Source organism: Elephantulus edwardii, unplaced genomic scaffold (assembly GCF_000299155.1).
Source record: "Elephantulus edwardii isolate Elephantulus edwardi_28Jun2011 unplaced genomic scaffold, EleEdw1.0 scaffold00074, whole genome shotgun sequence".
NCBI lineage: Eukaryota > Metazoa > Chordata > Mammalia > Macroscelidea > Macroscelididae > Elephantulus > Elephantulus edwardii.
In genome coordinates, this window is record NW_006399824.1 from 2,316,161 (window position 1) to 2,329,102 (window position 12,942).

Genomic DNA, 12,942 nt, shown 5'->3' on the forward strand with positions numbered 1-12,942 from the left:
AGATATTGGCCTATAGTTTTCTATTTTGGTGGTGTCTTTTCCTGGCTTTGGTATCAAAGATATGTTTGCTTCATAGAATGAATCTGGGAGGGTTCCATTCTATAGTGATTGTTGTTGTTGTGTGCTATCGACTCATAGCTGGTTCTCCAGTGGCTTTTCAGAGGCAGTTAATCACTCGGGTGAATATTGCCCATCCTTCTCTGGTGCGGCAGCTGGTGGATTTGAACTGTGTGCCTTTGGGATTGCAGCACAAAACAGTCTCCAAAACTTTATGGGGCAATTCTGCTCTATCCTACAGATTCGGTATGAGTTAGGATCAATTTGATAGCAATGGTCTTTGGGGTTTTGTTTGTTTGTTTTATATAGTATTGTTGTGTGTCCTTGAGGCTGAGCCAACCCATAGCTGATCCTCTGGTCGGTTTTTGGAGGCAGTTCAATTGCACAGGAGATTGCCCATCTTTTGCCTGTGGAGTGGCTGGTGGTTTTGAACTGTGTGTCTTCAGGATTGTAGTGCAGCTTTTTACAGCTAGGTCACCAGAGCTTCCTGTTTCATATAACGGAAGATGCAAATAATTAATGCATTTGACTGCCACCTGTGAGTTTAGAGGTGCTAGTAGAAGAATTTAGAGCTATTGTACATAGGATTGCTATGAATTGCAAGTGACTTGACAGCACTTAACAAGAAGTGGTTTAGAGACAAGGAGTTGTGTTACCAACCCAAAGGCGTGAGTTTGATTCAACCAGCTTCTCTGTGAGAGAAACAGGGAAATCTTCTGTGCATTTTACAGCCTCTGAAAACACACTGGAAGGTCAGTTATGAATTGGTTCTAACTTGACATTACATAACAACAGTTCACCGAGAAGTGCCTTACTAGAAAGTTCCAGAGATCTACTTCCAGAATAATGTGGCCTAGTGGCAAGAAACTGCTCTTCAATCCCAGAGGCACATGGTTCAAGGCTACCAGATGCTCTGTGGGAGAAGGATGGGCAATCTCCTTCCATGTGATTAATTATTTCTGAAAACCCACTGGAGAGTCAGCTATGGGTCAGTTCTGACTCTACAGTACACAACAACAACAACAACAACCACCACCCTATTGAGCACAGTTCCACTTTGGCACACACACTTAGAGTTACCATGAGTCGAAATTGACCTGTGGGTGGTTGGTTCTAATAGAAGGATTCTCCACTAGGGCAGGGGCAGGGCTGCTGAAGCAGTGGAGGTGGAGGTGAATGTGGAGGAAGTGTCAGATGAGATGGTGTAGCTGGAAATACTCCCCAGGGTCTTGGCAGTGCTGTGCTACGGAGTCCAGGAAGGCGGAAGGTGGGCGACACTGTGGAAGGAGAGTCAGCAGGATCCCCAGGACATGGGACCTGAACTCCTCATTCTGTTCCTGAATCTCTGTCCACTTTCCTCCCAGGAAAAGGAGGAGCCACAACGAGAGCAGGGTGCAAAGTACTCGGCTGAGACTGGGAGGATCATCCCAGCTTCCACAAGGGCTATGACCCGCCGTAGCTCCCACCAAAGCCAGCACAGCCACCCTGCAGGCCCAGGCCGGGGAGCCCAGAGCCTCGCTCTGCAGAACCAGGAACTGCTGGTGAGACATGAGGAAGGCTGGAGACTGTGGGCCCTCCGGACACAAGGATGGTTCCTGGTCTCAACTCTCACACCCAGGACTCCTACAAACTGCTTGCAGGTGTGACCTCTCCCAGGGGAACTCCCCCTAAGGTTTTTTTTAAGGCTCAAAACCCCCCAGACTTGGAAGTCAGGGGTCTACGCTCCAATCCTTTGCTTGCAGTCTCCTTTCTGTGTAAGTCCTGTCCTCTTTCTGGCCCTTGGCTTCCTAATCTATACAAACTCCCCTTCATGAATGCCTGATTGGCCAAAGTCTGCTGCGGCTCTGATATTTGACGATCTCGGGAAAGGAGCGAAAAGGTGGACTAGTGCCCTGCCTCACAACGTGCACTCACAATGCTATGCTGCACCCCATGCCTCTGCAAGACCAGTGCTCGTCTTGTGCCCCCACGCTCTGAGGGACCTCATCAGGCCTCCTCCATGTTCAAAGTCCCTCATCAAAGGCTCAAATTAGTCCATTGCCCCTTACCACAAGTTAAGGCATTAAAGCCAGGGTGGCCCTGAAGGTGAGATCAAAGGTCCCTGTTAAAACGCACACACATTCATTCTCCAGGGAAGCTCAGACATAGAACCAGCATCGCAACCCCTTCCTGGGGTCTGGTGCCTTCAGGCATGAGGTCTGTTTGGAGACGGAAAACTGCACCGTGGAGTGGATAGAGCAGGCAGGGTCTGGGATCTCCACACCACTGAGGGGGAGGCCGAGGCCCTGCTAGGTGACGCTCTTGGCCCTGGTCATCCAGATAAAACAGTGTAGCTGAGACTAGAACACTACCTTCTCCACCATAGGGCGGCCTCACCTTGCCTGAAATTAGATTCCTGGGTCCTGTGGGGAGGGGGCACAGGGCAGGTAAGTTGGATTTGGAGAGTGGAGAAGGGCCCAGGGGTACCCCAGGATCGATTACTGCAGAGGGTGGACATCTGGAGGGGGAGAGGGAGGGGAACACAAGGAGGCACATGGCAGACCTCCTGGGGACAGAGAAGCTCCTCTGGGTCATAAGGCCTAGCTGCCAAGTACTAAAAGGACCCTATTCTCCTAGGACTCCAGGGTTTCCACCTCCCACCGAGGCTTCTCAGCTTGGCCAGCCATAGTCACTGCCACCAGCAGCAGACTGGCCTAGGGAGCCTCCGCAGCCCACCCAAGACACAGCTGGGCCTTTTCTACATGATCCCTGACAGGCGAGCTTGGGGGGAAATGGGCCGAGAAGTAGCAAAGATGCCAAAGGCTAAAAAGGTGGCCTGGAGCCCAGAACGTCCAATCACCGGCAGGAAGGCCCCCCCAGCCAAGCTGTGTGAAAAGCTGATCCACCTTCACCTTCAGGACAGCCCCGCTTCTCTGCCAACACTTGCAGATTTGGGGAGCTTCGTGGTGGGGAAAACCATGGGGCTCTTGAAATCCAAATATCAAGAACCAGGGCATCTGGGATTCGGTGCGTCTCTGAGGCGAAGGGCTGTCTGTCCAGCTCTGACTTTGCCTTCCCATTGAGGGACCCCAGGGAAGGGATGAAGGGCCCATGTATCTGCTTTTGATGCTGATTGTGCCACAGGCTCCCTGCACCAGGTCTTCCGTTTTGGGGACCTCTACCCTTCATCTGTCTGGTGGGAGGTCAAGAATTAGCTCTAAAGGCTGCTGGGAGAAACAGCCCTCTGAAAAAGTACTTAAGTCCCTGCAGAGGGAGGGAGGAATAGAACATATGGCTCTTGGGGGGGGGGGCGTTGATGGGGGGAAGCCCTTGTATCCCCTGAAGCCAGGTTTACCTGAGTCCTGGCTGCACCTCATCAGTCCACTGACCACACCCTCCTCCACCCGCAGATTTTGGAACTGCTCTCACAGATCTTACAGACAGACTCGCTGAGTGCCATCCAGTCCTGGCTACTCTCCGCTCCCCAAAAGGGTGAGGACACAGCCACGGAGGTCTCCGAGGACCCATTCTTCTCTCTGGTTCCAGTGGGGCTCCCATGTTACTCAGCTCCCACCGAGGAAGTCTGGGTCTCTTCTCTTTCTCTGGATCTCTACACTAATGCTCACCAGCTACCACAGCCCTGCTGTCTCTTCTCTGTTCCTTAGCAGACTTTCTGTGACCCCCTGTCCTTTGAGGGGATCCCCCTCTTCATGCTGAGCCCACTGGGCAGCTGAGAGGGAGGAATCTAAGAGCCATTATTTCTGACTCTCACATCACTGTAGGACACATGGATACACACACACACACACCCCTTAAGAACACATGTGTGTATGCAGTGGATCCAATACTTGTACAGGACGCAGGGGGTGGTGGTAGAGGGGCAAGTAGGGAAAGTGAGGGCAACTCAGCGGGGAAAGCTTCCTGTGGAGTGAAGAAATGAGGAGGGTTGATGGCGTCCCAGGAGGGGAAGGGCATATGCATTTAATTCTTTGCTGAAAGAGAGGTGTAGAGGATAGGATTCTGTCTGCCTAGGGGTAGGGAGTAGAATCGAGTAAGGATCTATGGCAAATATAAGAGGGTTAGAGAAAGCTGCTCTCGAACAAATGGAGCAGAAGAGCCTGGAGGCTCCCAGCCCCATCCAGGAGTGCCGGCGGGGGGTGGGGGGGAGGGGGGCTCCTCAGGGGTCCTGCTCTGAGGACTCTTGCCTGGGATTGTGCTTACAGAGAAGGACCTGGCACTGGCGCTCCTGCAGACAGCCATGGCTCAGGTTCTCCCCAAGCCCCTCATTTCCATCCCGGCAGAAAAGCTTTTGCTTCAGCTTCAAGAAGTCCAGGAACTAGCCCAGGAAAAGCAGCAGATGTATTACAGGTAGGCTTCATATTCTTTCATCTGCCCTTCTTTTCCAAGAGCTGCTTCCGGGTGAGGCCACTGAGGCCCGGAGAGTGGTGGCACCAGACTCATCATATTTCTGGAAGTCTTCCTAGACCGGGTCAGACTCAGCGCTGCTCTGGTAGCAACACAGGGGTCGGATTAGACATGTCTGTTATTGGTGCTGTCAAATTAACTACAATTCATAAAGAGCCTTTGAACAACTGATCTGAGCCTTGCCCTGTCCTGTGCCATCCTCACAATCTCTGACATGTTTGAGTCCATTGTTACAGTCACTGTGTCAATTCATCTTATTGAGGGTTTTCCTTTTTCCCCTCTGACTCTCTACCTTTCCCAGCATGATTTCTTTTTCAAAGGACTGGCACATCCTGATAACATGCCCAAAATACATGAAACGAAGTTTCACCATTCTTGACTCTAGTCCTCCTGAAACCTTGGTCTGTGTGCAGACACATGGAGAGAACTAAGGCTATCACAGGGCAGACAGATGTTCCTTTCTGTGGGTGTTGGAAGCCTAGAAGAGAAAGCAGTTATAAACTGCAGAAAGGGAGATTGCCTGACGAAGCCAGCTGTGGACACAGTGTCAGCACCAAATTTGCCACTTGTTTGCGCTCGCTGGGCTTGCCTGACACGACCTGGCTTTTCACATCTTTCTAGTTTCCACACAACAATCAAATGACACAGTATTGCAGCTGTTTTTACAAATGAGAAACTGACCTGCCCAAAGTGGCAGGTCAGCAACAGAACTGGGACATGGACTTGGACAACCTGATTCTAAAGCTGTTGTTTCTGAGTCACCATACAAACTTGTCATATGCCGATTCCTATGAATTCATGTGCAGTAGACCAATAACAGGCAGGGCTGAGCATAGGGATTCCCCTTACAGCTCCAGGGACTTCAGGTCCTTGGTTCCATGTGGCTGAGATAGGCAACAAAGTTAAAGCTGCCTGAATGTTCCTTGGGACGAGTTGGAAAGTCCATCTAATGACAGGCATGGACAGTACTTTAGGGCCCTCTAGGAGGGCTGCTCTGGCCTCTCCCCAGACAAATGACTGCATCCTCTTCCTCACCTGCTCTTTACTGAGTTCGTTCCAGTCTCCCCTCCATAACCTCTCTTTGGCATTTGATTCTAGTCAATCCCTGAAGAAGATGAAGACTCCACCTACTCCGGAAAGAGAAAAGCCAGGTACGCTTTTGTCAGTGATCCACCTGGAGATCCCTGAGGCCCCTCATGGTGAGATTCCTCAGCACAGTCAAAGCAAGAGATGGGTCTCTGCACAAGGAAGCTGCTGGCTTTGCTTATCCAATCATTTGTACACTGTTCATTCACTCAACAGATAATGGTTTAATACTTACCATGTACTGGGCTCTAAAAAATCACTGGGACACATTCAGACAAGTCTCTGCTGCCTGGAGTTTGCATTCTAGTGAGGAGAAATGCAGACAAAACAGGAGAACATAAGCTGAGGGCAATAGGAACTAGGAGATAGAGCAGGGTGGTGTAAGAGATGGGAAGAGGGCCAGTAGAGTAGGGAATGGACTCCTGGACCACCATACTCAAGCAGAAGCCCTTTAAGGAAAAGTCACACAAGACTGGGTGCTTGTGGAAGAACCAGGAGCCAGGGGCCAGAGGCCAGGGGCTAGGGGCCAGGGCCTTGTGGAAGTGAAGAGTTAAAAGCTAAGCTTGATGGCAGAGGCTATCTATGGCACTATGAGTGCAATGGAGACTGACAAACAGGACATTGGAGTGAGCCTGAGGACATTATCAGGGACAGGGCTGTGTTGTAGCCAAGGAGAGTTTTGGTGTTGGTGGTGATGTTAGTGATGGTGGTGGTGTGGTGAGTGTGGTGGTACTGATGGTGGTGATGATGGTGATGGTGGTGGTGGTGGTGATGAGGGTGATGGTTGTTATGACGATGGTGGAGTTGATGATGGTGATGGTGGTGATGGTGATAATGGTGGGTGGGGGTGATGGTGATGGTGGAGATGACAACAGTGGTGGTGGTGGTATGGAGATTCTGACAGGATGACTCTGTGAACAGAGTTGACCTGTGTTTTGTAGGGTTTCAAGGCTGTGGTCTTTCAGTAGCAGGTCACCGGCCCTGGCTTCAAGATCTCTTGAGTAGGTTTAACTGCTAACCTTTCACCTAGCAGTCAAGCACTTAATTGTTTGTGGCACCCAGGACTAACCAGAAGGTAGTGGACAGCTAGCCAAGTTGTATGTGGTCCACTTGCACTAGACTGTAAGGCAGGTAGCCCAGGGACCTGTATGCTCATCTGGGTATCTGTCTGGCAGAAAGCAGTCACTTCATCGATACTTGGGACCCTATTGAGAGAAGGCGATAGTGGGGCTCAGGGGAGGGGAGTGGCTTGATCTGGCCTACCAGCAGAAGCCAAAGAGAAGCTGATTAGAACCAGTCCTCCTCCCTCTGTTCTCAGACATCTGCGGTGGGCTTGCAGGGAGGAGAGGTCAGCTGGCCCCAGGCAGCTCCCAAGTAGGGCCTGGCCCCTCTCCTGACTCTCTCCTGCTTGTGATTTCTCCTTTCCTTTCCCCCTAGAGAGCATCGGGACAGCACAAGTTCTTCGGGTACACTCAAGCCAAAATTCCGAAGAGAAAGCTTCCGGCTCAGAAGCAGAGAGCTGAAGTGTCTCCCTGGCTTTATCTGTCAGTCACAAGAGCTGCCCCCTAAGACAAGTGTGCATCTGCCTCTACCACCTGAAAAGAAGTATCTGTTTTCCTACCACATACAGTCTATTAAATAAAATGCTACCCTCCTTTTGAGAGGGCAGTACTGCCCTCTGACAAATAGTTGGCTTGTGTTTATTCCAGAGGAAGGGATGGCCTGCGCTGAGCCATCCACACTCCCTTGGAGCAAGCCCCAACCCTACTGTGGCATCCTCGGGCCTCCCTTTTATATTCTGGAAGGTCAGGGGCAGAGGTTAGTTGAGGAAACTGGAGAAGGGGCCCTGCCCTCCTGAAGCCAACACACAGGATTCTGGGTAAGTTAGAGCACAGGTCTGTGAATGCACAGACGGCCTCATTGCTAATTATTGAGCTTCTGCCCTGTGACTATGATGCTCTAAGGGTTCTGGTTAACTAGTGGGTAAGGAGTTACACTGTCAACCCACAGGCAAGAGGTTCAAATCCACCAGCAGCTCTGTGAGAGAAAGATGGGCAATCTCCTCCCATGTGAATTATAGCCTCTGGAAACCCACTGCCAGGTTGATTCTGAGTCAATGACAATGAGTTTAGGGGGGTGGGAGTTGCTTGTTTTATTCTCTTTTTTAACCATGTGGCTGGCACTGAGGCAAGGACTTAGGCAATGACTATTGATGAGCTTTCTGCTAATTGTTCCACACATTTTATACACAGTGATAGATTTACTTCACTCAAAAATCCTGTCAGGAGGAGTATTTATAGTTATTCTGTTGTTGTAGTTGTTAAGTGTGACCCTATGAATGAAAGAACTGAACACTTATATAACTTTGGCCATTTCTCCATGTTCGTAGAGTTTTTGGAGGCAAGCCATTTCAGAAGTGGATGCCACTCCTGCTTCCAAGCTTGTTTTAATTGGGAAGCTCCACCAAACACTGTCTACCATGGGTAACCATTATCACATTTGGCACATCAGCTTCACAGTGGTTAGCATCACAGCAACCACTAGTTACCTCTGTACAGCAATACACAGACCAGTGCTATACCACTGAGAAGAATGTTTGACAAAAACCAATTTAAACCAGGCCTGATGGCTGCAGATTAAAATCACCCACCTTGGGCTTGGTAGCATCACTTTCGGTTCTCTAGGCCAGTAGCTCTCTCTATGTTGTTGTTGTTATTGTTATTCTATCCTATCCTATCCTATCCTATCCTATTCTCTCCATTTTAGCAATGGATAATTGAGAAAAGGTACAATGTCTTGTCTAGAGTCACATAGTTACTAAGTCAAAGAGGCACAATCCAAACCCAAGCTACACATCTTGAGTCCTGCTATTAATCACCAAAGCCTTACAAACTGTTAGCTACTGTTGAGTCCTGGTGACCCCATGTGTGCAGAGCAATGCAGCTCCATATCTTTCAATACTGTGACCTTTCAGAAGCAGATTTTCAGGTGTGTCCTCCGAGGTGCTTCTAGATGGATTTGAACTGCCAATGTTTCAACTAGTAGTTACACATTTAATGGTTTGCATCACTCAGGGAAAGTAAGCCTCATCAAAACTTGTGGTAATGTTTCTGAAAAACTGAAGGATAAGCAAAGTTGTAGCTAGCAAAGTCAGGGAGGAAATGGGCATTGTATAAATGTGACCCAGATATCAGCTGGGTTACCTCTATCCTTTAAGACCTGATGATGACCCTCTGGGAAAACAGAATTCTGTACATTTTCTGCAAAGTGAGGGCAAGGTGGTCTGTGCTGAGGAGGGATGATTTGGAGCTCAGCTTAGCTTATTCCATAAACTTGGCTCCCTCTTGCTGGCACATTTCCATGTTTCATCAATTTAAATGGACTCATTCCCTCTGGATTTCCCCAAATATCTTATTCATGCAAACCTGCTGTAGACCTGACTTCAATCAGGTCTAGGGGATGGTTGGAAATTTGTCACAAATTTACAAACACCTTCTCATAGAATAGTGGATCACCTGACTTTAAAAGTCCACCTTTCTGGTCAATAGACACATAAAGAAATGCTCAAAATCAATGGCAATAAGAGAGATGCAAATCAAAATCACAATGAAATACCATCTCACCCCAGTGGAAGTGGCAAAGCTTATTAGTAGGGCAGCAAGTAATAAATGTTGGAAAGGATGTGGAGAGGTGGAAACTGTCATACACTGTTGTTGAAACTGAAAAATGGTACAACCACTCTGGAAGACAGTTATGTGTTTCCTCAAAAAGTTGAACATTGAAACTCCGTATGGCTCAGTTATACCACTACTAAAAATATGTTGTTGCTGTTAGGTGCTGTCAAGTTGAGTACAACTCATAACAACCCTATGACCCTACGAACAAAAGATCTCACCTGTGCCATCCTCACACATCTTGATACACAAGAGCCCATTGTAGCAGTCACCATGTTAATCCACCTGATTGAGGATCTTCATCTCCTTCATCAACCCTCTGGCCTTCCCAGCATCATGTCTTTCTCCATGGAATATATCCCAGGGAAATTAGAACTTAGGCATAAATGTAAATTTGTACAACAATGTCCATTGTAGCATTATTCAACATTGTAAGAACATGGAAACAGCTCAAATGTCCAACCATAACTGAATGGATTGAGAAACTGTGGTACATTCATTCACGCAATGGAATACTATGCAACACTCAGGAGCAACGATTTTAAAAAATACTATGTAACTTGGGAGAGACTGGAGAACATTATGTTGAGTGAACAAATGCAATCTCATAAGAACAAATACTGCATAAGACCATTAATGTAAAAATAGAAGATTAACTAGTGAAACATGTAAGGAATCTCAAGGTGGGGAGGCTTGAGGATGGATAGGGTTGAAACCATAGAGTTGCACAGTTTAGTGGGTGGAGAGAGGGAGAAAGGAAATGGGACGGATCCAGTCAAAAAGACAGGGTAATGATGAGCAAAGTTCAATGGTGATTAAATTTATAAAACATAATGCATGAGAATGATTGTATGAAACACAGTGTGAGTGAAGAATAGTGTGAAACACAATATATACAAACGTTGTAAGCAAACCAATAAGAAAGAAAATAAGTCCACTATTCCAGTGTGGATGCTTCCTCTGCTGCAACATCCCATCTAACAACTGTTCTCCTTACCATAGGCAGACTTTCTCTTCTGTCTCCACCCCTGTTACCAGCTTGCTCATAGAAAGTCCGCTTTTGTTTTATTATTAATGTAGCCTTCCTTGGAAATTGTGACTGGAAACAACAAATTATTCTGCCGTCACAACCAATCAGTAAAGACATTCTAGAACATGGCAATTTCCAAAACAAACTGGGTATGTCAACATAAAAGCCTGGCACTATAGGTGAACCTACTAAATCACTCTGAATTCTTCAGGAAGTGTGACTACAAGATTAGCACTTCCCATTGCAGATTCTCTGCATTTTCATTCTTCTCAGAATGTACCTCTCTTCCAGGTCTCTTGGCCCATCCATCCTTCAGGTTTCATTATTTGGCTTTTCATTGTCCGTATTTGTTGTTGCAAATCCTTACAAAATGTTTGTGTGACTGCTTGGCCTTTACACTGATTGTCATTGTCCTTAGAGACAAGACTTCCTGGCCCTGGTTTCATAGCTACAGATTTGAGGGTAGATTGTGAGTTGACCTTTCCCACCAGTTTCACAACCTGTGTGGGAGAGGACAGCTAAGGACACTGACCCAAAACATGCAAGCATGAGAAGATGATGGAAGGCACTTGTCTCAGGTCATTTCGGGTTGCTGGTTGTGGACCTTACCATCGCTCCCCTGCAAGACTCCAAGACCTGTGTGGTGTGACCAAGACCAGGAGCATCTTCCCACCACCACTTTCCCTGAATCTGCTAAAGGCTGTGGTCCAGCCCAGGCACACTCAAACCCCAAAGGGGGCAGAAATACTGCTTGCCAGGTCAAGAGGCTACAGCTCTAATATGGCCCTGCCTGCTCTTCTGCATAGAGGACTAGACTGCTGCCCCTTGCCTGGAAATGCTGCTGCCCTGCCACCTGGCAACTCCACTCACCCACTGCCTACAGCCTACCTAGCTGTTGCCCTGCTGTCTTGTGCCAAAAGCACCAGTATCACAGGTGAAGCCATTTCCATGCCCCTCCAAAAAACAGTGCTTGAGCTATAGACCCTCTGGAGCCAACCTAGTTGAGTCAATTGCCTGGCCAAGAAGGCTGATAATTCACAGATCATCTTTCTCTCCCAAAGCAAGTCTTCCCTTGAATCAAAGGATCAGAGAGAAATTCACATAGGGAAGCTTCCTTTCCCTTCTCTGGTGCTGTTGAGTTCCTGAGCCTAAGTTATCAGACCAAGAGACTGCAAAGGTCTCAGGCACAAAAATCTCTACCACAGCAATGGCAAGGAAGAAGCAGACTACCTCATACCCTACACAAAACCAAAACAAGATGTCACCCAAAAAAGAGTGATCACAACACACAGAATCAATGGATTTCCTAAAGTCAGAAACTCTGATAGAACTTTTTTCTTTTAAAAATTTTATTCTGATTTATTGACAAAGTTTGAATACTTTGTTTTTCACAAAAGATCCTTCCCATTTCCTTCACTTCATCACCCATCAATTTGCACAACTCTATGATGAACACCCTATTCCCCCACCTATCCTCACCCTTCTATTGCCACTCTCCCCTCCCCAGCTTTAGATCCTCACACTCATTCTACAGTGATAGTTTTGTTTAAAAAAAAAGGTTTTGTTTTGAGTTTTTTTCTGGTTTGGAGCATGACTATTTTTTTAAAAAAATTTTATACTAGTTTATTTACAAAATTAAAATACATTGTTTTCAAGAACAGATTCTTACAATTTATCTTACCCCCACCCATCAAATTGTACCACTTCATGATTACTTGCCCCTCCCCCTGCACATCCTCATCCCTCTGTTTCCAACCTCTCCAACTTCTTTTGGATCCTTACCCATTCTACAATAATGGTTTAATATAATATTTATCTTTGTGGGACTGAATTAGTTCACTCAACACAAGGCTCTCCAGTACCTCCCAAGTTAGGTAATAATTTACAAAATCATTGCTCCTGTGTGTTGCCTAAAATTCCATTGTGTGAATGTACCATAGTTTCTCAATCCATTTGTTTGTGGTTGTACATTTGGGCTATTTTTATATTCTTGCAATGGTGAATAATGCTGCTATGAATAAATCTCCATTTGTGTCTCAGTTCTCATTTTCTCTGGATATATTCCAAGTACTGGAATAGCTGGGTCATATAGAATTTTTATGTTCAGCTTTTTAAGGAAGCACCAAACTGCCTTCCAGAATGGTTGTACCATTTTACAGTCCCACCAACAATATATAAGAGTTCTGTTCTCACCACATCCTCTCCAACATTTATTACTTGTTCCCCTTTTATACTTTGCCACTGTTACTGGAGTTAGATGGTACCTCATTATGGATTTGATTTGCATCTCTTATTGCTAGTGATTTGGAGCATTTCTGTATGTGTCTGCCAGTCAAATATCTTTCTCTGTGAAAATTATTTCCTTGTCTTTTGCCTGTTTTGTAATTGGAGTATGAGCCTTTTTCTTGTGTAGGCCCCAGAGTATTCTGTAAACTTTTGTTACAAGACTCTTCTCTGAGATGGAACTATCCAAATGTCTGTTCCCAGTCTGTAGATTTTCTTTTCACCCTATTGGAAAAAGATTTTTTTATACACACATGGATTTAATATTTAGGAAGTCTCATGCATCAATTTTATCCTCTTCAGAATGTGCATTTCTGGTTGTATTTTGCAGTCTTTTTATACCTTGGATGACAAACCACTGGCAAATTTATCAAAAGACACAGATAACTTGATTAAGAAATGACTGAG

At 46.7% G+C, this 12,942-nt stretch overlaps 1 protein-coding gene across 1 annotated transcript in view; it reads left to right on the forward strand.

Annotated features, from left to right (window-relative positions):
- Positions 1-7,070, forward strand: part of TBATA (thymus, brain and testes associated) — a 77,584-nt gene extending 70,514 nt beyond the window's left edge. The window contains exons 8-12 of the mRNA XM_006889040.1: positions 1,422-1,598; positions 3,447-3,528; positions 4,260-4,404; positions 5,560-5,612; positions 6,985-7,070. Coding sequence (XP_006889102.1) covers positions 1,422-1,598; positions 3,447-3,528; positions 4,260-4,404; positions 5,560-5,612; positions 6,985-7,070 — 543 coding nt within the window. The remainder of the gene's footprint in view (positions 1-1,421; positions 1,599-3,446; positions 3,529-4,259; positions 4,405-5,559; positions 5,613-6,984) is intronic.
- Positions 7,071-12,942: the final 5,872 nt, after the last annotated feature.